Below are 26,374 nucleotides of genomic sequence, written 5' to 3'. Positions count from 1 at the left end.
CTCTAAACCTGTTTCTGCTTCAGAGTCTCTAAGACATCCTGGTAAGTGTGGGAAGGATTCAAATTCCTCTCACTTAATTTCCCTTTAACTCCACTAGCAGCTGCGGCTGATTCTCTATTAAATATCAGGTAGTTCTTCCGCCTTTACTGAGTTTTAACCATCACCTTGTCTTACAGCAACCTGAAGCAGGCTCTTCCCCTGGCCACTCTCGCCCCCATTCTTATTGATTCTCGATCACCTATCCAGAGTCATCCTCCTAAAATGCAAACCTAACTGCTTCCCAATTTGCACTCAGGCTGAGTTCAAACCAGTCCTGAAATCTTTCATGAATCAGCCTTACCTGTCTCTAGCTCATTGTGGGCACTTTAAACATGCAAAGTAGTATATGTAGAAAGAAGGACAGAAAAAGGAAAAATCACAATTTTGCAAACATCATAGTAATAACCATTTCATCCAACAATCATTAATAAATGCTAAAACCACTGGGTAAAAGTCAGATGGAAATAATGTGTTCTCAAATAAAATGATCTCAAATAGGGTACTCTCACAACACCTCCCCAGTTTACTTCCTCATTACGAAGGGAAGATGGCAACTCTATAGTGAAGAAACCTTGCAAAAACCGTCAAAATCAAGTGATCAAAATTAACAACAAACCCCAATTGAGACTTTTTCAACTGGCCTATGCCCTTCAATGTCAGAAAAGGCAGAGGAAGCTGAGGAGTGATTCCAGAATAAAGGAGTCTAACAGACATGACAACTAAACGTAAGATATGATGTTGGATTTTACCATAAATCTTATAAAATTCACGTCTCTAGAGAGGGCTTCCCTAATCAACTGTCATCGAAAAGAAAACTCCAGTTCATCCATCACTCACCATCTCCTTCCTTCCCTTATTTTTCCTTTTCCTTTTCTTTGCTTTTATTTTTTTTTTCCATAATACTTGGACATATTACTTAACCCCAGTTTTCTCATCAGCAAAATGGGGATAATAATGACCCCTACTTCAAAAAATCATTCATAAGATTAAGTAAAATGATATATGTAAAATACATAAAATAGTGCATAATATATATTGGGTCATCAGGAAAGTCATGACATATTTTTGCATAGAAAAACATCATGACTTTCCCAATGACCTAATAGGAAAGTCCTCAATAAACATAATTTAAAAAAATTTTTTTGACATTATATTATATATTCATTTTTCATTTATTTCCTCTTCTAGACTATATGCTTTATTAAATCAGGAGTAGTTTTGGTTTTGGTTTGGCTGGGTTTTTTTAATTAAATATTGCTAGCACATAAATTGCACTTAGTAAATATTTGTTGGGTGAATAAACGCATTTTAAAAATGAACAGTAAATGACACGTTAAGTAGAATTTCTCTTAATGTTATTATTTTAAAAATCTAAATGTACATTACACACAAAGTAAGATGGGGAAGAAAATGACTTTGTAAATGTAATACTTGTTAAATAGGGAAAAAAATGAGTCTCATGAGTGTAGGATGGAAGGTCAAGATTCTGACAAATTATCAATGAAAATAGTAGCCATTCTTATGTTCCCTGCTAATTGGCTATAAAATGCCCAGGAGGGCTTTCTGAGGACACAGACTATCAATATGGCCAGCATAAACCTTGGCGTCAAGGCCACCTCGTCATTATTTAACAATTCTACACAACCCTAGAAAAAGCAGGGGAAAGGAGGAAGTAGTTCTCCCATAGGAGTCCAATGACCTACTTCTTGGAACCAGATTCCTTGAAAAAATGGGTTAGAGAACTCTGGTTTTTATATCCCTATTAAAGAACATCACCATAAGCATGGATTAGCAGAAGTTTTGTTTTGTTTTGTTTTGTTTTTTTGCAGTAGTCAAACTCCAAGGAACCCAGTGTTTCACAAACTTACTTGATCACAGAACACTTAACCTGTAACAATTATTAAGATATGTTGAAAACCAATCCAGAAATGGTATTTAGAGAAGCTATTTTCTGTATAGTATTTTACAAATTGGCAGAGTACACTGTAGTTAGTGGGGGAGGGTAAAAGCGTGAAGATCTGTCAAATACAGTCACAGTGACATTTTTGCATGGTTGTCATCATGTGGCATGAATCTATCTGACCAGCTTCATCTCAGTGTTTGCCTACACATTACCTTTAATGCAGCCCAATTTTGTTGTCCTGTGCCTCAGGAAGCTCTAACTATTCAAATTTCTCACACGAAATTAGGACTTGAGATATTAATTAATAGACGTAATGTCCAATCTAACTTTTTTTTTTTTTTGGAGAGGTTTTCGCTATAGGGCGCGTGCGCTCGCCAGACAGACAGAGAGACATAAAGACAGAAAGCGAGAAATCACCCCCCAGGGGGGATGGTCACGCCGCAATCCCTTCTCCTCCATTCTCCTCTCGGGATCTTGGGCACGCACGCACACGCACCTGGCGTGAGATTTAAGCCACCTGGTCTGAGACACGAACTGCTGTCGACTACGTGGGAGTCCAGCGACATAGCCATTACGCTAACTGCTGGTTCCCTCCAATCTAACATTTGATGCCTGTTTTTTTTTTTGTTTTCTTTTGCTTTTTGTTTTTAAGCCAGTTTCAGGTTTCAGAGGATAACTTAAAAATGCCTATTTTAGGTCCCAGGAAAAAATAATAGCTCATTGTAATGCCAAAGATTTAGATTTGAAGTTTTGTAGCTCTAAGGAAATGTTATTTATATCTTAATCTGCCAAATTGGTACCTAGGGTTCCAAGGTCGGCAAAAGGATCCAGAGTCTGGGGTTTGTTGTGATGAATGGGAGTGCCATGTGAGGATCCTGTTGGGCTGGTGGCAGCTGACTTACTTCCCATTCCAAAACCTCCTGAAAAAGAAATAAGACCATTGAAAATGAGCTCATTGTTAGAGGTTAAGTTTTAAAATGGAAAATCCCAGAACTACTGTTTATTTGTCTCTAAGGCAAATTAGGACAGAGTTTGGAAATGTCTAAGAAGTTGCTAAGTAGGACTAGCACCAGCAGTTGGCATAATGACTATGTCACTGGACTCCCATGTAGTTAACCATGGTTCAAGTCCCGACCTGGTGGCTTAAACTCATGCCAGGCACGTGTGCGTGCATGCCCAAGATCCTGAGAGGAGAATGGAGGAGAAGGGACTGTGCCATGGCCATCCCCCCTGGGGGGTAATTTATTGCTTTCTGTCTCTCTGTCTCTCTTTCTCTCTGTTTTTCTGGTGAGTACACACACCCTATCACAAAAACCTCTCAAAAAAAAAAAAAAAAAAAAGAAATTGAGAAGTTGCTAGGCCCTGTTTCTCTGACTTGGCCAAATGGTGACCTAGAGCAAAGACAAAAAAGATATACCCTATGTTCTGGCCACACTTGCAAACTGCTATTTGTAGGGTTTACCTATCATGCCACCTGACTTTATTCTTTCCTATAGGATTTAGAGTCAAGTCTGGATCTGAATTTTGACTCTGCCACTTTATAACTGAAAAACCTTGGGTATCTTGAGTAATGTCTTTGAGCTTCAACATTTTATCATTTGTTTACAAAAGGAAAATTTAAAAAAAGAAACAATGTAAAACCAAAATTACAGCCAACAAAAGAAAAATAGGCAAAATGTCCTACATCAAACTAAAAATGAAAAATAGACAAAAGATACTACATCAAACTAAAAACTTAAGCATGTCAAAGAAAACAATTAACAGAGTAAAAAGGCAACCTAGGGAATGGGAGAAAAATCTTTGCAAATTATACAAAATAACGTGTTAATACACAAAATATATAAAGAATTTATATAACTCGGAACCAGTAGTTAGCGTAATGGCAATGTCGCTGGACTCCCATGTAGTCAATCCTGGTTCGCGTCCTGGACCCGGTGGCTTAAAACTCATGCCGGGTGCATGTGTATGCATGCCCAAGATCCTGAGAGGAGAATGGAGGAGAAGGGATTGCGGCATGGCCATCCCCCCTGAGGGGGTGATTTCTCGCTTTCTGTCTCTCTGTCTCTCTCTGTCTGTCTGGCAAACACATGCACCCTATAGCAAAAACCTCTCCAAAAAAAAAAAAGAACTTATATAAAATAACCTGACCTTAAAATGGGTGAAGGATTCGAATACATTATCTCCAACAAAGGTTTACAAATGGCCAATGAACATAATGAAAGATACTTAGCATCACCACTTATCAGGAAAATGCAAACCAAAACCACACTGCAATCTCACCTTACACCTATTAGAATGGCCATTATCAAAACTAAACAAAAACTAATAAGTGTTGGTAGAGATGTGAAGAAATTGGAAACCTGTGCACTCTTAAGAAATGTACAATGGTGCAGCCGCAGTGGAAAATAGTATGGAAATTCCTCAAAATTTCAAAACAAGGGACCAGCAGTTAGCGTAATGGCTCTGTCACTGAACTCCCATGTAGTTGACCGCGGTTTGAGTCCCAGACTTGGTGGTTTAAACTTACACCAGGTGCATGTGTGTGCATGCCCAAAATCCTGAGAGGAGAATGGAGGAGACGGGATTGTGGCATGACCATCCTCCCAGTGGAGTGATTTCTTGCTCTCTATCTCTCTCTGTCTTTCTGGTGAGTGCACACACCCTATAGCAAAAACCTTTAAAAAAATTTTCAAAACAAAACTACCATAAGATCCAGTCATCCCACTCCTAGGTATATATTACAAAAAATTAAAAGCAGGATCTCCAAGAAATATTTGCGCATCCATGTTCATTGCAGCATTTCTTTACAATAGCCAACAGGTGGAAGCAACCTAAATGTCTATGGGCAAATGAATGGATAAAAGAAGAAAAAGAAAAAAAAGTGATACATGCACAAAATGAAAGACAGTATTATTCAGCCCTAAAAAAGAATAAGATTCTGTCACATGGGTGAACCTAGAGGACATTATGCTAAGGAAAATAAGCCCATCACAAAAAGACAAACACTGTATGATTCCACCTATGTGAGGTACTTAGAATAGTCAAACTAATAGAAACAGAAAGTAGAGTGGTAGTTTCTAGGGGCAAAGAAGAAGAAAAAGGTAGGCTGTTGCTGTTCAGTAGGTGTGGGGTTTCAGTCATGTGAGATAGCAACTGGGTGGGGCTTTATTCTGGGGATCTGTTGAACCACAAAGTGCAAACAGTTGACAGTACTGTACTGTACTCTTAGAACCTGTGGGGAGGGTGAATTCTATGTTACATAAGGGTTTCTTGCTAACAATAAAAAATAAAAGAAACAGCAACTGTTTCAGAAAGTTCCTGTGATAAGAACGCTGTGTGTGTGTGTGTGTGTGTGTGTGTGTGTGTGGATGGGCATGCATGTGTGTACACATTCAACTTGCACAGTGTTGAGAATACAGTCACACAAGACAGCTCTCAATAAATGCCAGCCTAGCTATGAGAAAGAGACCTTATTTACTGCAGACAAATCCATAAGCACTATAGGATTAGGCTCATAGTGCAACAGTTGAGAACCTTGCATATGATGCTACATTCCACAAGACCCACCACAGTTTAAATCCTGATATGGTGGTTTGAAAAACTTTCCAAACTTGTGTATGTGTGTGTGTGTGTGTGTGGTGTGTGTGTGTGTGTGTGTGCGCGCGCGCGTGCACGCGTGCCTAAAATCCTGATGGGATAGAGGAATGGAGAAAAAAGGACAGTGGTGTGGTCAGGCCCCATTAGAAGGTGCTCTTTCTTTCTGTGACTTTCTGGTAAGTGCAAATGTCCTCTGACATTAAAAACAAACAAACAAACAAAAATGCACTGTTTAGGGTTCAAATGTCCCCAAAAAAATCATGTGTTGAGATATGGTTCTGATGCAATGAGAGTGTACTTAATCCAACTATGATTAGATTGGTGGGATTAGGCCAGTTAATGGCATGTTGGTTAAGGCAGTTGGATCCCATGTGGTTGATTGTGTGGTCTGAGTCACAGGCCCTAGAGGCTTAAGAAACATGCCAGGCATGTGTGTATGCATGCCCAAAATCCCAAAAGGGATTTCTCTCTCACACACACACACATGCTATGGTGAGTGCACATTCACTTTGGCAAATTGTAATAAATAAAATAAAGATTAAATGTGGGACCTTTGAGAGGAAATTTTAAGATTAAGGTCATTAGGGCTGGGCCCCCATAACGGACTCTGGTAGGTTAATAAGGAGAAGGAATGGGATGAAGACAGAGACACAGGAACACAGACGCATGCTCTCTTCTCCATCACATTGTAATGCAGTCAGAAGACCCTCACCACATGAAACCCCTGAATTTGGGCTCCAAACTGTGAGCGAAATAAATCTCTATTTTCTTAAGTTACCAAGACTCAGTATTTTCGATTATCAACAACAGAATGGAGTAGGAGGCATGTCACTCCTTGATCCCAAGATATACTATAAAGCTCTGATCATCAAAATGGCATGGTATTCATCAAACATCCAAATATCCGGATAATTGGCATTCCAGAAGGTGAGGAAACCCATAAGGGCATTGATAATCTATTCCATGAAATCCTGCAAGAAAACTTTCCAAACCTAGAGAGACATTCGAAGATCCAGTCCCAGGAAATACAAAGGACCCCAAATAGAATCAACCCAAGAAGATCTTCTCCAAGACACATTATAGCCAGGTTGACCAAAACTGCAGACAAAGACAAGATACTAAGATTAGCAAGAGAAAAACAGCAAGTTACCTACAAAGGACATCCCATCAGGCTAACAGCAGATCTCTCATCGGAAACAATAAAAGCGAGGAGAGAATGGGAAAATATATTCCAAGTGTTAAGAGAGAAGCAGTTTCAGCCAAGAATACTGTATCCGGCAAGATTATCTTTCAGGTGGGAAGAAAAGACAAGAACATTCTCAGATAAACAAAACCTGAAAGAATTTACCAGCACCAGACCAGACCTCCAAGAAGTTCTCAAGGATGTGCTGTATCAGGAAAACTAAACGCAGATACATGGAAATAAGAGTCCAAAAACTGAGAAAGTAGCTAACTTAATCATAGGGACAAGTCTGGAGTTGAATACTATATCCCAGAATTTAATCAGGAAAATTGGGCCAAAAAATATATGAGGAAATGTTCAACACCCCTCATCATAAGGGAGATGCAGATGAAAACCACAACCAGATACCACCTAACTCCTGTTAGAATGGCAAAGATTAAGAATATAAAAAGTGATAAGTGTTGGCGGGGATGTGGTGAAAAGGGAACCCTCCTACACTGTTGGTGGGAATGTAAACTAGTTCAACCACTGTGGAGAACAATATGGAGGTTCCTCAGAGATCTACAAATAGAACTGCCATTCGATCCAGCAATCCCACTTCTGGGTATCTACCCAAAGGAAAGGCGAATGCTCAGTTGGAAAAATGCTTGAACATCAATGTTTAATGCAGCATTATTCACGATTGCCAAGACAGGAACTGACCTAAATGTCCACAAACTGATGAATGAATTGAAAAGGTGTGGCACATATACTCTATGGAATACTACTCAGCCATAAAAAATAACAAGACCTTGGCATTTGATAGAAAGTGGTCGGATATGGAGGATCTATTGCTGAGTGAAGCAAGCTAGGCTATGAAAGAAAGATATTGTATGTATCCACTTAATATATACCAACTATCCACACTCTATGGTAGAGAGCAAAAAATTGGAAGACATAAAAGCAGTGAAGGTACTTAATGAGGATAAGACAGTGTGTAATGAGGGGGGTGAAGAGAAGAGTATAGAGAAAGATAGCAAGAGAACAAATAGAGAGGCATGACATTAGTGGAACACAGATATGGTTTATTACCTGTTGATGATGACGTGTATAGTATTCTCAAGTGGAGTGGTGTGAGAAGTATTTCATGATGGGTAAAATCTTTTTACAAGCAAAATGAGAAATACTGATTGACTGGTTAAAAAAAAATTGGAAAAATAATAATAATAATGATCAGGAAAAACAATGAAAAGATATTGAATGATGATGTGAGGATGTTAATGTCTCTGTATTTACTGACATGCATGGCATTAAAGCAAAGTAATACACTGTAAAGTTATATGCAATTCAATGTAATATAGACAAGATTATGATGATAATAAATAAATTTTAAAAAAACAGAATGAACTAGAACAAGTACTTTGGGAAAAAAGAAAGAATATTCACATTTATTCACCTTCAACTCTGCTGTAAACTTACATACAAGTTATTTAACTTAAACTTATGCAACTATGTGGGGCAAAAATCATCCCTGCTGTACAGATTTAAAAAAAAAAAACACAGAGGTTCAGGCTTGTTCAAAAAAATCCAAGCAATTGTAAGTGATAGAGTTAGTAATACCTCTGTACCTTTCTGATTCTATGGTCAAGACAGACATTCTGCAAATGAAACTTAGAAAAGTTAAATGACACAAAATAAGCCACACTATCAAGTCAACTGCAATGGGAAAAGATCCACCAGAAAATATTATTTCTTAAGTTTACTTATTGTATTAATGACAGAGAACATGTGTATACAAGCACATGTGTATGTAAAAAAGTGAGAGAGAGCACCCTTGACAAGGCCTCATCATGCCATGATCTTCTTCCTCTAGCCCTGTAGTTCCTCAGGCATGCACACACACACATGCCTGGCATGTTTTCAACTGGGAATCTGAACCCGCAGCCAGCACGTGGCTTCCAGCACTGTCAACGACTCTTTCAGAGGGCTGTATATTTTCTAAGTACTCATTTCATCTTAGGTGAAGAATTGTGCCTTAGCGATTGATGAACTACCTATGGTAAATCACCTGCTGACTTTTACCTGGTTTAGTATGCCAGTCCCAACCTCCTGCAACATCTGGCTGAATGTTCACAGCGGGTGTACTAGAAGCTACAAATAGAGAGAAGAAAAAGAATAAGAACAAGATAGTTCAGACCTAGTTTTCTGAGATCGCACAATACTATTCCTTCCAAGAAGTCTGCATGACCCCGCAAGGACCCCAAGGAATTCAGTTCCTCCTTCTGAGTGCTCATCAGACTTTAACACTTGATATTCTCTCCCTTTGTCTATGGTCACTCACAAGTCCTATATATTTGTCCCTCTTCCTTCTTTGGCTCACCTTTGTTTTACCTCTACGTTCACACACTTTGAAGTATAACTGCGCATTTGTCTGCCCACTCCCTCAGTAACTTGTGAGTCCTTAGGAGGCAAGAACTAGTTTATCATAGTGTATGCCCTACCTCTAAACTTAATACAGAGTCAGCAGACAATAAGAAAAGGAGGAAAGAGGCCAGCAGGTGGCATGGTGTTTCTGGTGGCATGGCGGTTAAAGCGCTGGACTCCCACATGGCCAACCCCGATTCAAGTTCTGAATCTGGTGGCTTGAAAATCACACTAGGAGCATGTGTGTGCATGCCCAAAACCTCCAGAGGAAAAGGGAGTGGGCTGTGGCCATTCCCTCTGGAGGATGGTTTCTCACCCTCCCTCTCACTGTCTCTCTCTGGCAAGCGCATGGACATTAATAAGTACAGTGGGAAGGAAATGTAGATTAGGGGCAAGAGATGAGTTGTGATATGAAATGGAGCATAGTAAGTGCAATGGAGAAGAAGACTTTTTTATTTACTTTTTTCTTTTTTTTTAAGAATTATTTTATTGGGACCAGTAGTTACCATAATGGCTATGTCGCTGGACTCCCACGTAGTCGACCACAGTTCGAGTCCCGGACCCGGTGGCTTAAACTCACGCCGGGCACGTGTGAGTGTGTGCCCAGGATCCCGAGAGGAGAATGGAGGAGAAGGGATTGCGGTGTGGACATCCCCCCTGGGGGGGGTGATTTCTCACTTTCTATCTCCCTGTCTCTTTCTGTCTGGCAAGCGCACGCACCCTATAGCAAAAACCTCTCCCAAAAAAAAGAAAGAAAAAAAAAGAATTATTTTATTTAATTTCATTCATCATCATTGCTCTTTTTTTTATTTTCAGTTTGACCACAGAGCAACAGAAAGAGAGAGAGAGGGAGACAGAAAGCAAAGACACAAGCTGCCAAGTCCAGGATTTGAACCGTGGTTGGCCATTTGGGATTCCAGTGCTTTAACCATTATGCCACCTGACCCCTCCTGTTTTAAATGTATTTTAATTTTATTTTAAATTTATGTATTTTACATTAATTCACTGTATATTGAGAAAAGACTCAAAGGAAGTGAAGGAGTTAGCCATGTGGGTATCTGTGGAAGGGTATTTGAGGCAGAAAGAATAGCCAATGTGACAGGGAAGAGGCCAGTGTTGATGGAATGGAGGGAGAAAGTAGGAGAATCTGAAAGCTGTGGTCATAGGTATTGGGGTGCTAGAACACATAGGGCCTGTGGCAAAGACCTTCAAAAGAAAGAAAAGAAAAAGTGGGGGACTTGAATTCAATTCACCTTAGCTATACGCACTAGCAAGTGTACAAGAGGCTTGATCCACTTAGAACTGAAATTTTGTTTTCTCCTCTGCTGTGACATGAATTGAGAATGATGAGTCATTCAGAACACGGATTAGGCACTGATGACATCCATTTCCTACGGCTGTGAGGGATGTGTCAACTGTCACTCAGGGTAAAGGCATCACAGCTCTGAAACAGATCACTCTGACCCCTCTCCACGTTCTAAGCAAACATATAATTTAGAAGAAGTGTTCAGATAAAGAGAATAAGGTGTATTAGAGGAATACACGTTGGTAGTAAGTTTTTCCTACCTCTACAAAACGGATGTAAGAAACAGGATGCCACAAAGAAGAATTTCTTTCTAAGGCACCTCTAGGGTTTTACCCATAAAAATTGGTGAGTAAAATGCAGATACTAAATTGTTATTGTGGGTGGATTTCAAACACATCCTCCACCACCACCAGACGAATCATCAAAGCAGCCATACAGCTTTCTAAGCCTTATAGTAACCTGTTTTGTTTTCTTAGAAAAACTAAGCAATCTTGTACCTTCCCATAAAAAAGAACATGCTATTAAAAAAAAAAAAAGAACATGCTATTATCAGCAATAACAGTTCTTTCTTTTCTATTCCTCCCTTCTCTTTTTCAATAGTAACTCATGAAAACTAAGACTATTTTGCTTACATCTGCTGTCTGATTCCCTTTAAACTCTGATCTGAGACTTATATCCAACTAGGATGTAGAATAAGCACTAGAACTTCAATCTTACTACTAATCAATCCCACGAATTCTTAAGATGATCTACTATATAGATGATACTACATAAGGAACTAGAAAACTAAAAGATGCATTGTCTACCCTCATGAAACTTAAAACCTTGGCGCCAGCATAGTAGTTAAGGTGCTGAATTCCCACATGGCTGACCCCAGTTCAAGTCCCAGGTCTGGCAGCTTACTTTCTCACTTTCTCTCTCTCTCTCTGTCTCTCTCTGGTGAGTGCATGTGCCCTATAGCAAAAGTAAATAATACTACTAAATTAAATAAATAATTATTTTTTAAAAGAAACTTAAAATCTTTTGGAACAATAGTAATACACAAATAAAAATATTTTAATCTTTAATATTTTTCATCTTCATTTTTCCTTCAAGTATGGTTATTTGTCTGTTCTTACAAAACCAAGTCCCCAATGAGTATTCTCCTAATAATAAATGCCAATAACTATTTGTTGAATTTAATGGCAGTATTTCCCAATTTTCAGAACACACTGTGATGCTTTGTAGAAAGCTAGGGGGAATACTCCGAGGACTTGGACATGGGCAACCTGGCATTCCACAGCTGACATCTGAGTCTCACCTCTATGCTATCCTGTAAGAGGATGATACAAGTGACTCGTTAGTAGTGGAATGATGACTGCTTTTCTGGCAAGGATGGTGGAAAATTTTTTTCACTCACCAGCATGATACAAACAAAGTGAGAAATGTGGCCACAAAACTGAAGAGTACTAACTGGCCTAAGCTGGGTGACAAATAACATTCTAACCAGCTCACAAGAAACAGAGAATTAGATCACAGCCAGGCGGAAATATGAACATCCATGCCCATGGGGCACAAAAGGTAGTACTCTAACCAAACAATCACTTCAAAGTTTTAAAATCAGGAAAATGTATAATTTTTAAGTAGTACCACTATGCAGCGAAGAAACTTTGAGAGGAAAACATAAGTTAATTCATATTTACATTTGTATTCATATTTACATATTAGATAGAAAGATAATTCCTACTATGCGCCAGCAATTCTTCCAGCCACTAGGGATGCAATGAGGAACAAAACAAACAAAAATCCCTTTTATAAAACTCATGTTGTGGTGGGTAGAGACAGACAACAGAAAAATAAACCTAACACAAAGCAAATTATTCCGTACACTAGAAGCTAATAAGCATAGTGGGAAGAAAATGTAGATGAGGGCAGGAGATGAGTTGTGATTTGAAATGGAACAGAGTAGATGCCATTGAGAAGATGGCGTTTGGGCAAAGACTCAAAAGAAGGGAAGGAATTAGCCATGTGGGTGTCTTGGGAAGGGTATTTGAGGCAGAGAGAACAGCCAACATGATAGCAAAGAGGTTAGTAGGGCTGGAATGGAAGGAGAAAGTAGGAGGCTCTGAAAACTGGGATGTCGGAACACACAAGGCATATGTAGGCTCTCGGGAGGTCTTTGGCTTTCATGCTGAGTGAAATTAGAAGCCATTCTGAGCAAAGAAATGACATGACTTACATTTTAAATGAATGAACAAAAAACAACAACTTTAACCTACATCCCTGTGTCTTTCCTCCCACAAGTAATCAACATCCAGTTGGAAGACTCTTAAATGGGCACCACTCATGGGTGAGAGGTGAATTTTTTGTATGTTGTCTAATGGATCCACTTCCAATAGTCTGGGATCAAACACCAATTGGAAATTACTCATAAAAGTTGTTCTGTCTTGATTTCTCTTTTTAACCATGTTACAATTTGACCAGGACTTTAGAACTTCCTTTTGCATTCGCATGGTTTCCAACAAAGTCAAGCTGATGACTGAATTATGTTCTATAGGCAAGATCAGGGAGCGTACATTACCCTAAAGACTGAGGCCAATAATGTTCCATGACCTTCAACATCGGAGTGAGCTATAATTCTCTTTCTCAAAGTCATTTGTCCTTCACTGAAGAGCCCTGATTTTGACCAATTTTACCAAAGTGATGTACTTTTGCACTTATAAACGGGATGCAATTACTATTTGAATCTCTAACACAGAAATATGTGTGCCACATATGTAATTTTAAGTTTTAAATATCTAATTTTAAGTTAGTCACATGTAAAAAGGAAAAATATATTGGTGTATTAATTTTAATAATATATTTGATATAGTACAATACATTCAAAAAATGTTTAAAGGTTTTTGCCATAGGGCATGTGTGTTCACTAAAGAGACAGAGAGACAGTGAGAGGGCAAATGAGAAATCATTCCCAAGGAGGGACAGCCATGCTGCAATCCCCTCTCCTCCATTCTCCTCCTGGGATCCTAGACACACATGCACACAAATCAAGTATGAGTTGCAAGCAACTGGGTCCAGGACTCAATCTCCATGTGGGAGTTCAGTGCCTTAACCACCATGCTACCTGCTGGTCCCCCAAAATATTATTTTAACAAGTAACCAATATAAAAATATTAATCAAATATTTTATTTTCTTCTTGTACTAAGTTTTTTTTTTTTTTTTTTTTTTAAAGAATTATTTTATTAAACTTTATTTTATTTTAATATGACCAGATAGGGGCAGAGAGAGAGAGAGACAGACAGAGAGAGATGGAAAGTGAGAAAGCAAGCCGCCAGGTCCAGGACTTGAACCATGGTAGGCCATGTGGGAGTCCAGCACCCTTAACCATAATCAAATATTTTATTCCCTTCTTGTACTAAGTTTTGAAATCAGGTATGTATGCTATAATTAGAGTGCACATGAAACTGGATTAGCCACATTTCAAGCACTCAACATCCATATGTGGCTAGTGGCTACCATAATAGACAGACTAGCTCTAATGTGCTCCACACTCTGTTCTCTGGCATAGTAATTTTGTGGGATACTGATATATTTCATTGATTAAAGACTCATATTTTTCTATTTTTCAGATTTCTCCAAACTGGATGTATATTCCAATCAAAAAGAGTAGTGTTTCTTTCTTTTTTATCAGTACATAATATAATGATATATCCTAAAATAGTGCCATATAATCTGTCCTCAGAGCTGTGATGCAAAAAAGAATTCCACAGTCTAATAAGTGTTAGGAATGCTGAGTAAAACAAGGTTAAGCAGACTTTTTTCCTGAAAGACATCCCAGAACTTTTAATAGGCTAAGGTGAATTGCTCATTTCTAACAGATTCATTATGTAGCTTTCCCCTCCGAAGCGTCTACAGGATGCTTTAATGAGAGCACCTTTTGTACAGTGTGGAAAATTATGTTCCCCTGAGCACAATATAAAATACTTCCTTACCATGCACTGTAGGTGAAGGACTTCTTGTAGGCTGAAGAAAGGGGTCACTGGAAGCACTGGATGTGTTCAGAAAAGAACCAAGCAAATCTTGACCTGATGGTTTGGAAGGTGCTCCAAATGGGTCAAAGGTGGCACCTAGAAAATATGGGAAGAAATGTATTTATTCATCCTATGAATTCATTCATTCACTAAATATTGAAGAGTTGTTCCTATTGCCACGCCCTAGGCCAAACACTTGAAAAGTTAGGATAATATATGCCTTCTGGACTGCTCCATAGCCCATCCTATTCCTTTATTTAAAAAGAGAGATTTTTGCTATAGGGTGCGTGCGCTCACTGGAGAGCCAGAGAGAGACAGAGAGACAGAAAGCGAGAAATCACCCCCCGTGGGGATGGCCATGCCACAATCCCTTCTCCTCCATGCTCTTCTCAGGATTTTGGGCATGCATGCACTTGTGCCTGACCTGAGTTTTAAGCCACTAGGTCCAGGATTAGAACCACAGTCAGCTACATGGGAGTCCAGTGATATAATCATTACACCATCTGTTGGTCCCAGCCCATCCTATTCTTGAAACTCCTTCCTGAGCTTACAAAGAACCTTAAGAATTTCTGACTATGCATAAATAATTCCATTTTTGTAGACAAAGTATCTGTCAGATGAAATTATAAATTAATGAAGACTATAAATGAAGGCCTCTTTGCCTTTGGGCATCTTAATAATATGAGAAAATCAACTAAGCGTATAGGCTAGTTGAGAAGACAAAGCCAACACAGATGAATCAATAAGTAGAAAAACCATGTCTGGACTGTAGGAGGTACTCAGAGTATGAATAATACCTCTGCTGAATGAATTAGCGGACAAACGCCAGGCAGGGAACTCTGTTATTAAAATAAATAGAAAACTATATTAGCCAGGTTTTGTTTAGTTTTGTTTTGTTTTTCAGTGGTCTCTAGCTCAGTTGGAGAGCAGTAACAAAAACTGAACTCCTCTCAAGTTTTTTTCTACAGACCTCAAACATTTCCAAGACATTGCCTCTCAACAACCTGTGAGAAACTAGCTGCAGATTTAGGGAAGTAAAGGAAAGTTTATGACAGAACTAAGACTGGAAGAAAGTGGGAAGCTGAGGTTGAAACTGTTAATATCATGTTATTTCTTAGGGTTTACATTGTCTTTCATTAAAAAATACCTCATCTGATCCTCAATATCTTCCTGTCAAACGAGAGTGGTATTAGGAGAGTACTATGTCATAAAGTCACAGTGAAAACTCATTAAACCACATAGCCTACCTGGGTTTTATTTTTTGTTTTGTTTTGTTTTAGAGAGATTTTTGCTATAGGTGGAGACACTTACCAGAGAGACAGAGAAGAAAGTGAGTCCACCCCTAAGAGAGGACTGCTATGCTGCAAACCCTTCTCCTCCATTCTCTTCCCAGAATCTTGGGCACACACATACATGCATCTGGCATGAGTTTTAAGCCACTGGATCTGGGACTCGATCTGTGGTCAACCATGTTAGAGTCCAGTGACATAACCATTATACCATCTGCTGGTCTCCCTATCTGGATTTTAAAAGTGAGATTCATGGGGCCAGCAGATGGTAGGTAGATAAGGTGGTGGACTCCCACATGGCCAACCACAGTTCAAGTCCTGGAACTGGAGACTTGCTTTCTCACTTTTCATCCATCACTCTCTCTCCTTCTTTCTCTCTCTGGTCAAATTTTAAAAAAATAGTAATAAATAAAATTAAATATTTTTTTTAAAAAGTGAGATTCATTTATTAACTGGTCTAATGTTTCTCATTATTGCTTTGAACATTTTAAATACCAACTTATGTTAAATTAGAGTCATTCTCCAATAACTAAAAGTGAACAGATGATTGTCACAAGAGCTCAAATTTCAGTCTTTATAGTAAGGCTAGTAAGAATTATTCTCATTTTATAACTAAGTAGGTTCATTTTTCAATAAAGCTACACAAGTATTTGTTAGTTCTGGAATGTAGAACCAGGCCTTTAACTCTAGACTTAGTGGTCTCTTTTATTCTTAAAGAATTATTTTATTTAAGTTTATTTATTATTGTATTTCCAGTTTGATCAGAGAGAAACAGAGAAAGAGAGAGAAAGTGAGAAAGTAAGCTGCCAGGTCCAGGACTTGAACCGCAATTGACCATGTGGCAATCCAGTGCCTTTAACCACCACACCACCTTCCAGCCCAGGTCACTTTTTTCTTTTTAATTGCCAGAGGGCATGTGCACTCACCAGAAAGAGAGAGTAAGCACCCTCCGTAGAGCATGGTCATGCTGGAATTCTTTTACCTTCATGTCTCTTCTTCAGGATTTGGGGCCCACAGACATACATGCATGTGCACATCCAGCATGTTCTTCTGGCTGTCAGTCATGAGAGACCCAGCTCCCAATACGCAGTGCTTAACTATCATGCTACAGGGCCATCTCTGCACTTGGTGTTCTTTCCAATTCCATTTAGGGAACAGAAAACTTGAGGTCTAGGTCTACTGCTAGCCAGCTGGGAATCCTCTAACAAGTTAATCAAATACATTTGGGCCTTGATTTCATTGTTTATAACTTGAGACACAAAATTAACTAACGTCTAAGGCCTCTTCTAGATAGGACACTGGAACACAACTATCTGTGTGGGAGTATGATGAGTTCAATTATCAAAAGTCATACAAGGTACTTCAGCTTAGAACTCGACCACTGAGTACTATGCTATCTTAGATCTTGGGGATATTTTTCTTTTTCTTCACAATAGTTTTACTCACTTTGGTGAGTTAGAACTGGATGAAAAGTGAAGTACAGAGGAAATATCCTGGAATTCAGGGTTCCTGTATTCACACCTTGGCTCTCTCATTTGTTCCCTCAGTGTAGACGCCTGAGCCTTAGTACTTATGCTGTATGGTTCTGATACCTGCTCTCATAAAAGATGCCTCCGGCAGAACTACTGTAAGCCAAGATCAACCCAGAGCATTCTGAGAAGCAAAGGATAAGCTCGGAGAAAAAATTTCCTACAGGAGACTATGGCCTGGAGAGCTGAGATAACTCTCTACCCTTCCTACTATGATGTCATCTTAGTTAATGGTGGGACCAGCAGTTAGCGTAATGGCTATGTTGCTCGACTCCAATGTAGTTGACTGCAATTTGAGTCCCGGACCCGGTGGCTCAATCTCACGCCGGGTGCGTGTGTGTGCGTACCCAAGATCCCAGGAAGAGAATGGAGGAGAAGGGATTGTGGCATGGCCATCCGCCCGGGGGGGTGATTCCTTTCTGTCCCTTTCTCTCTCTGTCTTTCTGGTAAGTGTACGCACCTTACAGCAAAAACCTTTCAAAAAAAAAAAAAACTTAGTTAATGGTGACAGTAACAAAGGACAGCTGATTTGAGTTCATTCTTCAGAAGCTATAATAAATCTCTGTTTACCCAGTTACATTGTCTTGTAAATGTCAAAAAACTGTGGGTAACCAGTCATAGAAGGAGTTGAGTCTGTGGTCGTGAGCGGAGTGATGTTAACTGAGCCCCTTGGGTCTCAAACTCTACCTGGTGCTAACTGCTCCACTCTATTTAGCTTAGTGGCTGGCATGAGTCCCTTAAAAACATTTTGAAGTAACCAAACACTTCTCTGCATAGCTAAAGTGTATTAAAAAACAACAACAAGGGAGCCCACTCGGATGTCAATGTCAATGTCAATGCCGGAGGCGAGTTGCTGCTGGCCTGCAATCTGCATTTGAATACACATGTCAACTGTATGCTTAATAAATAAATCAGATTTGTTTTACCTTAAAAAACCAACAACAACAACAAGGGACCAGCAGTTAGTGTAATGGCTATGTCACTGGACTCCCATGTAGGCGACTGCGGTTCAAGTCCCGGACCCGGTGGCTTAAACTCACTCCAGGCATGTGTGTGTGGGTGCCCAAGATCCTGAGAGGAGAATAGAGGAGAAGGGATTGCAGCATGGCCATTCCCTCTGGGAGGTGATTTCCTGCATTCTGTCTCTCTATCTCTGTCTTCCTGGCGAGCACACATTCCCTATAGCAAAAACCTCTCAAAAAATAAAAATTAAAAAAAAAACAAAAAAACTCACTTTAATTCCAGAAAGGCATTCTAGGAAAACATGGAAAGCTTTGGAGTTAAATGGCCTAGTTCTGAACCCTGACCCCGTAAGTCACTGGCTATACAGACTTATCCTACAAATTTAACTCTAAACCTTAATTTCTTCAACTAGCAGGGAAGATAACAGAAGTTATTTATTGAGTTTCAGTAAGAATTGAACCACAGGTAGTTGTTAAATGTCATTTCCAGCAAAATAGTCATTTCCCCATAAACATTAGCTATTATTCATAATAATTTATCAGTCTACATTTTCAAAAAGTAACTAAAGCAGTACAGAGATTTATGTCCTGAGAAAAGAAAATTAAAAGTAAGAATGAGGAGCTCATATATCCACTCTTACACTACTTTATTGTCCTATTAAAATGGGCACTGTTTCTATTTTCTCTTGATTCGTCACTTAAGATAAAGGCCTCTATGAGACTTTCAGGAAACCAGAAAAGTCTATTTTATTAGGAAAATTCAATTCTACCTGCTTGGCTCTGAGGTTAAAATTCAATACTAAGAGGTACTAAGAGTACAACATGAAAAAAATTACCTTCTCCTACTCGTAGGGTTGGGGATGCGGAGGTGGAGGTGGCAGAACGGCGTGGCGTTGACTGGGTTGACGCAGGTCCACTAGGATGAAATACATCTTCCACCCCAGACTGACCAGCAGGAGAAGGACCTGTCGCACCTCCACTCCCAAACAGGTCACTCAGTAGTTCAGTATTGGTGGGAGGAGCCGGTGGCGGAGAGAAGTTCTTACTCACTGCAGATCCTTCAAGGCCCAGAAGATCCACGTCCTCAGGGGGTGGAGGGGCCGCTGGCTCCTGCTGCTTTTTGCTAGGCCTCTTTGCTCCATGATGCTTATCACCATTGGCATTGCCATGTGGACTGGAAAGGGTGAGGAGCTCATCGTCTGACTGCTCGCTTTCCTGATTCACAAGGGCTGCGTGGTCCTCCTCACAGAATGATTTCTCTGATTTCTGGTCTAAGGAAGGTCAAGGTGCCAAGAAATGCTTAGTTACTGACCACAGTATTGTGGGGGTTTTCATATTATTTGTACATAATTCCAGGAAGAGAGAAGAACTCAGCCCTGAACAGGGCTTCAGACCCTTACTGATGGGAAAACCTGATGTATTTAACATCATATTCGACCCCCATTTGTTGAGCATCTAAGAGACAGTATTCTGAGGGTAAAGAGCAGACAGTCTGGGATTGAATTCGAGCTCCAAGTCTCACCCGTTCTGTGACACCAGGCAAGGTACTTTATGTCTCTGTCCCTTGGTTTCCTCCTTATCAAAATGGGAATAATAAACAGTACCTAATTCACAGGCTACTATGAGAATTACATGAGATAATATGTGTAAAGTGCTTAGATCAATACGAAGTAATGCTTAAGTGCAGATTAGCATTATTATTACTACCAATTATTATTATTATTAATAAATTACTTTCCAGCCACTAGATGAGATACTTTGGGTGGAGGGGAAGTACCATTGTCTCTGCTTCAGAGGGTCCTTATACCAATCAGAAAGGAGATGTTCTTAGCATAAAATGGGCAGCAGGAAAGAGGTCGCTTCTGGGGAAAAACAAAGAGCCTGGAGAGTAACTTTCCAGCTCTCCCTGAGACAGATATTCCAGGCAACTTTCTTACTTAATGTGAAATAGACTACATTCCAATTGGATACAGGTCCACATCATTGATCCCCAATTCTGAAATGCAAAAAGCTATGAAAAGGGAAAGACTTTTATAAGTTTGGTGCAAACTCAGTGAGCAGAAAACTGACCAGAAAGGCTATGAAAATATTTATAGTCTTCATTTTTTCATTCAGGGTTATTATTTATATGCTCTATTTCAGAAATATGTTTGATTATAGGTTGTTTGAGATATTGTTGGGAATGCTTAAATAACATTGAGTTTATGTCCTAGATTACCTTTCTAAAAATCCAAAAAATTCTGTATTTCTGAACACATCTGGTTCAGAGAGGTTCAGATAAGAGCCTACCAGAGTTATTTTGCAATCAGTTGCTAAGACAGCAGAGGAAAGGTAAAGGTGAAATATTATTAAAAGCTGTTACTGTGAGGAAGGTAAGACAAAAGGAAAGCCTAAGGAAGGCCAAGGTGCCAAGAAATGCTTAGATAAGAGACTGTGCATCTGTGCTAAAATCAATTTCAGAGCCTACCAGAGTTATTTTGCAATCAGTTGCTAAGACAGCAGAGGAAAGGTAAAGGTGAAATATTATTAAAAGCTGTTACTGTGAGGAAGGTAAGACAAAAGGAAAGCCAATGGGAGCTGGGAAATTTACATGTTGCCTGGATCTCACTGGGTTTTTCAAGCTTAATAAGGTGCTGGTCCCATTTTTCAAAATAATGACAATATGCCTTTAAATTCAGAGGAATTCTATGGGTACTAGTGTAGTGTTTTTCCACCAAACACTAAAAACTTTCACAGGCAACAACAAACCCTATCTTATGTTCACACATCAGGATGGTTAGTCAAGAGAATTTTTAATATCCTATTGCCAAAGTCAGTTTACCACTCTTTTTGTATGGGAAGTCTCAACTATTTAATTCAACACTGAGCCTGGCATTAATCTACACTGAGCCTGGCAATTAACCTCGGCAAACACCAAAGCAAGGACGGCCAAAGTGAACTGCCAATGCCAGTCTACTGATGGCAGCAATGGCATGGGTTCTGTTGAGAAAGATTCTGAAAATATCTCCAGGTTTGAGAGAAAAGAATCCATCCATCAAGTCTCGATTTCTGCCATAGTGATTAAAGTGAGTAATGGAAACATACAGGCCAAGTGCTTGCCTTCCCTGCTCAGGAGGCTCAGATTTGTGCTGTTCATGGTTAGAACACTCTGGAGGATTACCTGATTTTGTGTTTTTCTAATATTTGGTGGGGGCAGGAGACAGTTGTTTGTGTTGCCAGCAGCCTAAATGGAGATCATCACACCTGTCCATCAGTCCAGGAAAGGTGTGGCCCAGAACACGGCACAGAGAAAAAGGCAGAGGACAGCTGAAGATGGCCTTTTGCATCATTCTGAGAGCATCGGTGGAGTTGGAGATAAAGAAGTTTTCTGGTTTTGAAAAGAGACTCAGCAGGACGTATAGAAAAGAAGGATGAAGCAACCTAGATGACTTCTAAGCACTGCCTTACTCCAGGAGACTGAGAGCTGTCTCTGTGGGAGAACCACTTAGTTATCTAACCGGAGAACGTAAAGGACTATTTATAAGTACCTTGCCAACAGAGAGAAGCGAAGAAGCCACCTTGCCCAACATGCCTGGGGTTATCTGGAGGCATATCTACTGGAGCCTGTCCTGTAAGACAAAAGGCCATGCAGCAACCGTGAAACACTGGAAATAAGTCAATGTGATGAACAACACAGAGGCTTTGCCCTGAAAAACAAAACGGCCAGGTGACTCATACCTCCTAAGGCCAGCGTATCCTGATGCTCCTGGTGAGAAGAGAAGAGGATGCTGGGGTTGACATCTTTAGTGCAGTAATGTTCCCAAGGTGGGGTTAAGTCTATCACTTTGTCATGGGGCTGTAGTTCTACATCCAGTGTCACCTGGAACAGCTGAGGGTATTTCTCTGGTACATCACATGCATCTAACTCGGGCCTAAAGAGGGATTGAAAAAAAATGAGGCCACTGAAAAATAATGAAACTAACACAATGTTTGGCACAGAAACACTACCTTAGTTTGACTTTTAAGTTAACGTAAGACACATTTTTATGGAAAAGCCAATCATTATCTAGGTATGTCACTTTTTCTTTTTTTTTTTTTTTAATTTGCTATACTAGAGTGTACTTGAACGTGCTGGAGAGAGACAGAGAGAGAAGGAAAGTGAGAAAGCACCCTTCAAGGGTGCCACACCTCAATCTCTTCTCTTCCACTTCTTCTCTTGAAGATTTGGGGTATGCACCCACATGTACCAGCATGTTTTTCAAGCCACTGAGTCTGGGACTTCAACCATGCAGTCAGCATGTAAGATCCAACCATCTTAACCACTTTGCCCCTGGTTATCTTCACTTTACTTTCCTGAGTCTCAGTTTCCTCATCTGGAGAAAGGAGAATAACGCCTGCTCAAATAATTCGGATACTACTGCATATGAAAGCATTGTAGAATGCAGGAGAGATACCCTGCCAGTATGCACTGGCATGGCCAAATCAGTTGCTAAAATAGGGAAACGGACTCAAGGCCACCGTCCTGAGTTCTTGAATATCCGTCTGTATCCTGGACCTAGAAACTCCTTTCAGTCACCCCAACTACAGCCACCTCACTGAGTTTCCTAGGCTATGCTATGATGCAGCAACTAAGGGGTAATGTGTGGTATGGAGGGGCCCTCCAGAGCCCTGCATCAGTGCCGTGGTTAAACGTCTATTCTGATGGGCCACTGATCGTATCATACCACTGATTAAAGGCCACCCCCCTCCCCAGAAAACACAAAGGGATACACAGATGCCAAGAAACGAAGTAGTAATGCTTTGTTTCCTCTTTGTTCACTCTTATTCACGTACATGGAATTTTAGACCTTTCTATTTAAAGCCTTTGATCTTTTCATACTTCTCAAGACAAAACATACCCAACAGAAAGTCATAAAATGTATTCAGCCCCTCTGTGTTAAACGACTACACTCAAATTCAGTAGCACGGGATTTCAGGGAACGCTGCTGCAGGCTGCAGGCTGCTACCGAGCTCCAACATTTCACGGCTGCACTAAAACAGATTTTTGGTCCAAGCAGCACTTACTTGGTGAACTTTAAGACTGTTGTGTCCAGTGGTATGAATCCAGTATGAAACTGAAGCTGGAATATCTGTGTGTTAGTCACCTAAAATTTTGTGGGAGAGAGAATCACGTTACAGTCAATCAGCGAAAAGAGAATCGGATCAAAAGATTACATGTCGGGTAGTTGAGCACCTGCAACTGTTTCGAAACATGAATCTTTGTTTGCGATGAGTATTAAATGATCTCTCAGCTTCATTTCTAGTTTTTCCTTTCCGTGAACCCCGCCTTGATAAGCCATTTCCTCATCTGCTAGTGTCCCATGTTCTCGCATATTGTCATACTTTGAACTCACTGCATTCCTTCTACCCAGAATGCTGTGCTCCAACTCTATGAACTGACCCTTCAAAACTGTCCTTGAAAGGTTATATCTTCTCTGTACCCTTTGTGGGCCACCACTGGCTGAAACAAACTTGTACTTGAACGTGCTGGAGAGAGACAGAGAGAGAAGGAAAGTGAGAAAGCACCCTTCAAGGGTGCCACACCTCAATCTCTTCTCTTCCACTTCTTCTCTTGAAGATTTGGGGTATGCACCCACATGTACCAGCATGTTTTTCAAGCCACTTCAACCATGCCATCAGCATGTAAGATCCAACCATCTTAACCACTCAACCATGCAGTCAGCATGTAAGATCCAACCATCTTAACCACTTTGCCCCTGGTTATCTTCACTTTACTTTCCTGAGTCTCAGTTTCCTCATCTGGAGAAAGGAGAATAACGCCTGCTCAAATAATTCGGATACTACTGCATATGAAAGCATTGTAGAATGCAGGAGAGATACCCTGCCAGTATGCACTGGCATGGCCAAATCAGTTGCTAAAATAGGGAAACGGACTCAAGGCCACCGTCCTGAGTTCTTGAATATCCGTCTGTATCCTGGACCTAGAAACTCCTTTCAGTCACCCCAACTACAGCCACCTCACTGAGTTTCCTAGGCTATGCTATGATGCAGCAACTAAGGGGTAATGTGTGGTATGGAGGGGCCCTCCAGAGCCCTGCATCAGTGCCGTGGTTAAACGTCTATTCTGATGGGCCACTGATCGTATCATACCACTGATTAAAGGCCACCCCCCTCCCCAGAAAACACAAAGGGATACACAGATGCCAAGAAACGAAGTAGTAATGCTTTGTTTCCTCTTTGTTCACTCTTATTCACGTACATGGAATTTTAGACCTTTCTATTTAAAGCCTTTGATCTTTTCATACTTCTCAAGACAAAACATACCCAACAGAAAGTCATAAAATGTATTCAGCCCCTCTGTGTTAAACGACTACACTCAAATTCAGTAGCACGGGATTTCAGGGAACGCTGCTGCAGGCTGCAGGCTGCTACCGAGCTCCAACATTTCACGGCTGCACTAAAACAGATTTTTGGTCCAAGCAGCACTTACTTGGTGAACTTTAAGACTGTTGTGTCCAGTGGTATGAATCCAGTATGAAACTGAAGCTGGAATATCTGTGTGTTAGTCACCTAAAATTTTGTGGGAGAGAGAATCACGTTACAGTCAATCAGCGAAAAGAGAATCGGATCAAAAGATTATATGTCGGGTAGTTGAGCACCTGCAATTGTTTCGAAACATGAATCTTTGTTTGCGATGAGTATTAAATGATCTCTCAGCTTCATTTCTAGTTTTTCCTTTCCGTGAACCCCGCCTTGATAAGCCATTTCCTCATCTGCTAGTGTCCCATGTTCTCGCATATTGTCATACTTTGAACTCACTGCATTCCTTCTACCCAGAATGCTGTGCTCCAACTCTATGAACTGACCCTTCAAAACTGTCCTTGAAAGGTTATATCTTCTCTGTACCCTTTGTGGGCCACCACTGGCTGAAACAAACTATTCTCACTAAAGCACTTTATCCTCCCCCTACTATGTATTATAGATATTGGCGTATGTGTGAATTTCCCTTGTGAGAAATGAGTTCTTGAAAGAACTTGTGAGAGTGAGTTATTTAAAGGCAGGGACATAGTCTTATTCTCATGAATCCTAAACATCTAGGCATTGGCTGGCGCAGACCATGCACTTAGCAAATATTTGGTGAATTAAAATACAATTACTTGCAACATTATTCCTGATAACCAAAAGAATGTCCATAACCCAATGTCCACCAACTGAGAGATGAATAAAATGTGCTATAGCCACACAAAGGAATATTTTTAGTCATATAATGGGACAAAGTACTGATACACGGCATAACATGGATGAACCTCATAAACATTACACTAAGTGACAGGAACCAGCCACAAAAGACCACACAGTGTATGACTCCATTTATATGAAATGCCTAAAATGAGCAAATCCATACAGAGAGTAGATTTGTGGTTATTGGGAAATGGGGGATGGGGAGGGGAGTGACAGCTATTAATACAGAGTTTCTTGTAGGGGTAATGAAAATGTTCGGAAATTATACAGTGGTGATGGTGGCGCCTTCTAAATGTACCAAACACACTTTAAAAGGGTGACTTATATTGTGTGAATTTTATCTCAGTAAAAAGGAAAAATGCAATCATTTAAATTTTTCTTCTTACAGTGATACAAATGAGAGACTCTAAGAAAAGCATAAGCTTCTAAAGAGCATGGTTTTCTAAAACGTCTAGGGCTGCCACCTTCCGACACAGTCCTCATGCCAAGGACTTTGGGTAATTCACTTCCTCTCTGAGTCTATTTCCTCCCCTGTGAAGGAGGAAGATGGACATAGTAATCATTAAAAGCTCTTTCTCATTCTAAAATAAAAGGTTACTCAAGCCCAAAGCGATCTGATAAAAAGATTCAAAAATACTATTAGAAAAACAGTTTAGCTTATGCCATGATTTTCCTAAAACAATACCTTAGCCTGCAGCCGGCTCCCGATGGTTGACCTCAAGTGATACATGGAAACTACCACATCTCCCTGCACAGTGATGTTCAAGGGAATGAAGATTTTTCCATCTTGGACACGGTATTCCCTTCAAACAGAGACCAAAATGTACATTTAAAGAGATTCCAACCTGATACAATCACATAGATACAGACACAGGCTTCTAGGCTCTGGCCAAGGGACCTGTTTGCCCAAGACTGGATCCAGAAACTATTT

General features: G+C 40.1%; 1 protein-coding gene across 5 annotated transcripts in view; it reads right to left on the bottom strand.

Moving 5' to 3' along the window:
* Positions 1-26,374, bottom strand: part of DNAJC6 (DnaJ heat shock protein family (Hsp40) member C6) — a 184,729-nt gene that overhangs the window by 12,320 nt on the left and 146,035 nt on the right. For 4 of the 5 annotated variants that reach the window (XM_006147541.3, XM_006147539.2, XM_006147538.3 and 1 more), the window contains exons 8-15: positions 26,129-26,246; positions 24,692-24,771; positions 21,940-22,133; positions 21,750-21,830; positions 19,059-19,493; positions 14,404-14,538; positions 8,784-8,852; positions 2,743-2,862 (exon numbers count right to left, since the gene is read on the bottom strand). In XM_006147541.3, the coding sequence (XP_006147603.1) occupies positions 2,743-2,862; positions 8,784-8,852; positions 14,404-14,538; positions 19,059-19,493; positions 21,750-21,830; positions 21,940-22,133; positions 24,692-24,771; positions 26,129-26,246 (1,232 nt within the window). The remainder of the gene's footprint in view (positions 1-2,742; positions 2,863-8,783; positions 8,853-14,403; positions 14,539-19,058; positions 19,494-21,749; positions 21,831-21,939; positions 22,134-24,691; positions 24,772-26,128; positions 26,247-26,374) is intronic. The other variant, XM_006147540.3, reaches the window with a different exon arrangement.

The sequence above is a fragment of the Tupaia chinensis genome, unplaced genomic scaffold (assembly GCF_000334495.1).
Source record: "Tupaia chinensis unplaced genomic scaffold, TupChi_1.0 Scaffold000215_1, whole genome shotgun sequence".
Classification (NCBI taxonomy): Eukaryota; Metazoa; Chordata; class Mammalia; order Scandentia; family Tupaiidae; genus Tupaia; species Tupaia belangeri.
This window is presented reverse-complemented; position numbering and strand designations above follow the sequence as displayed.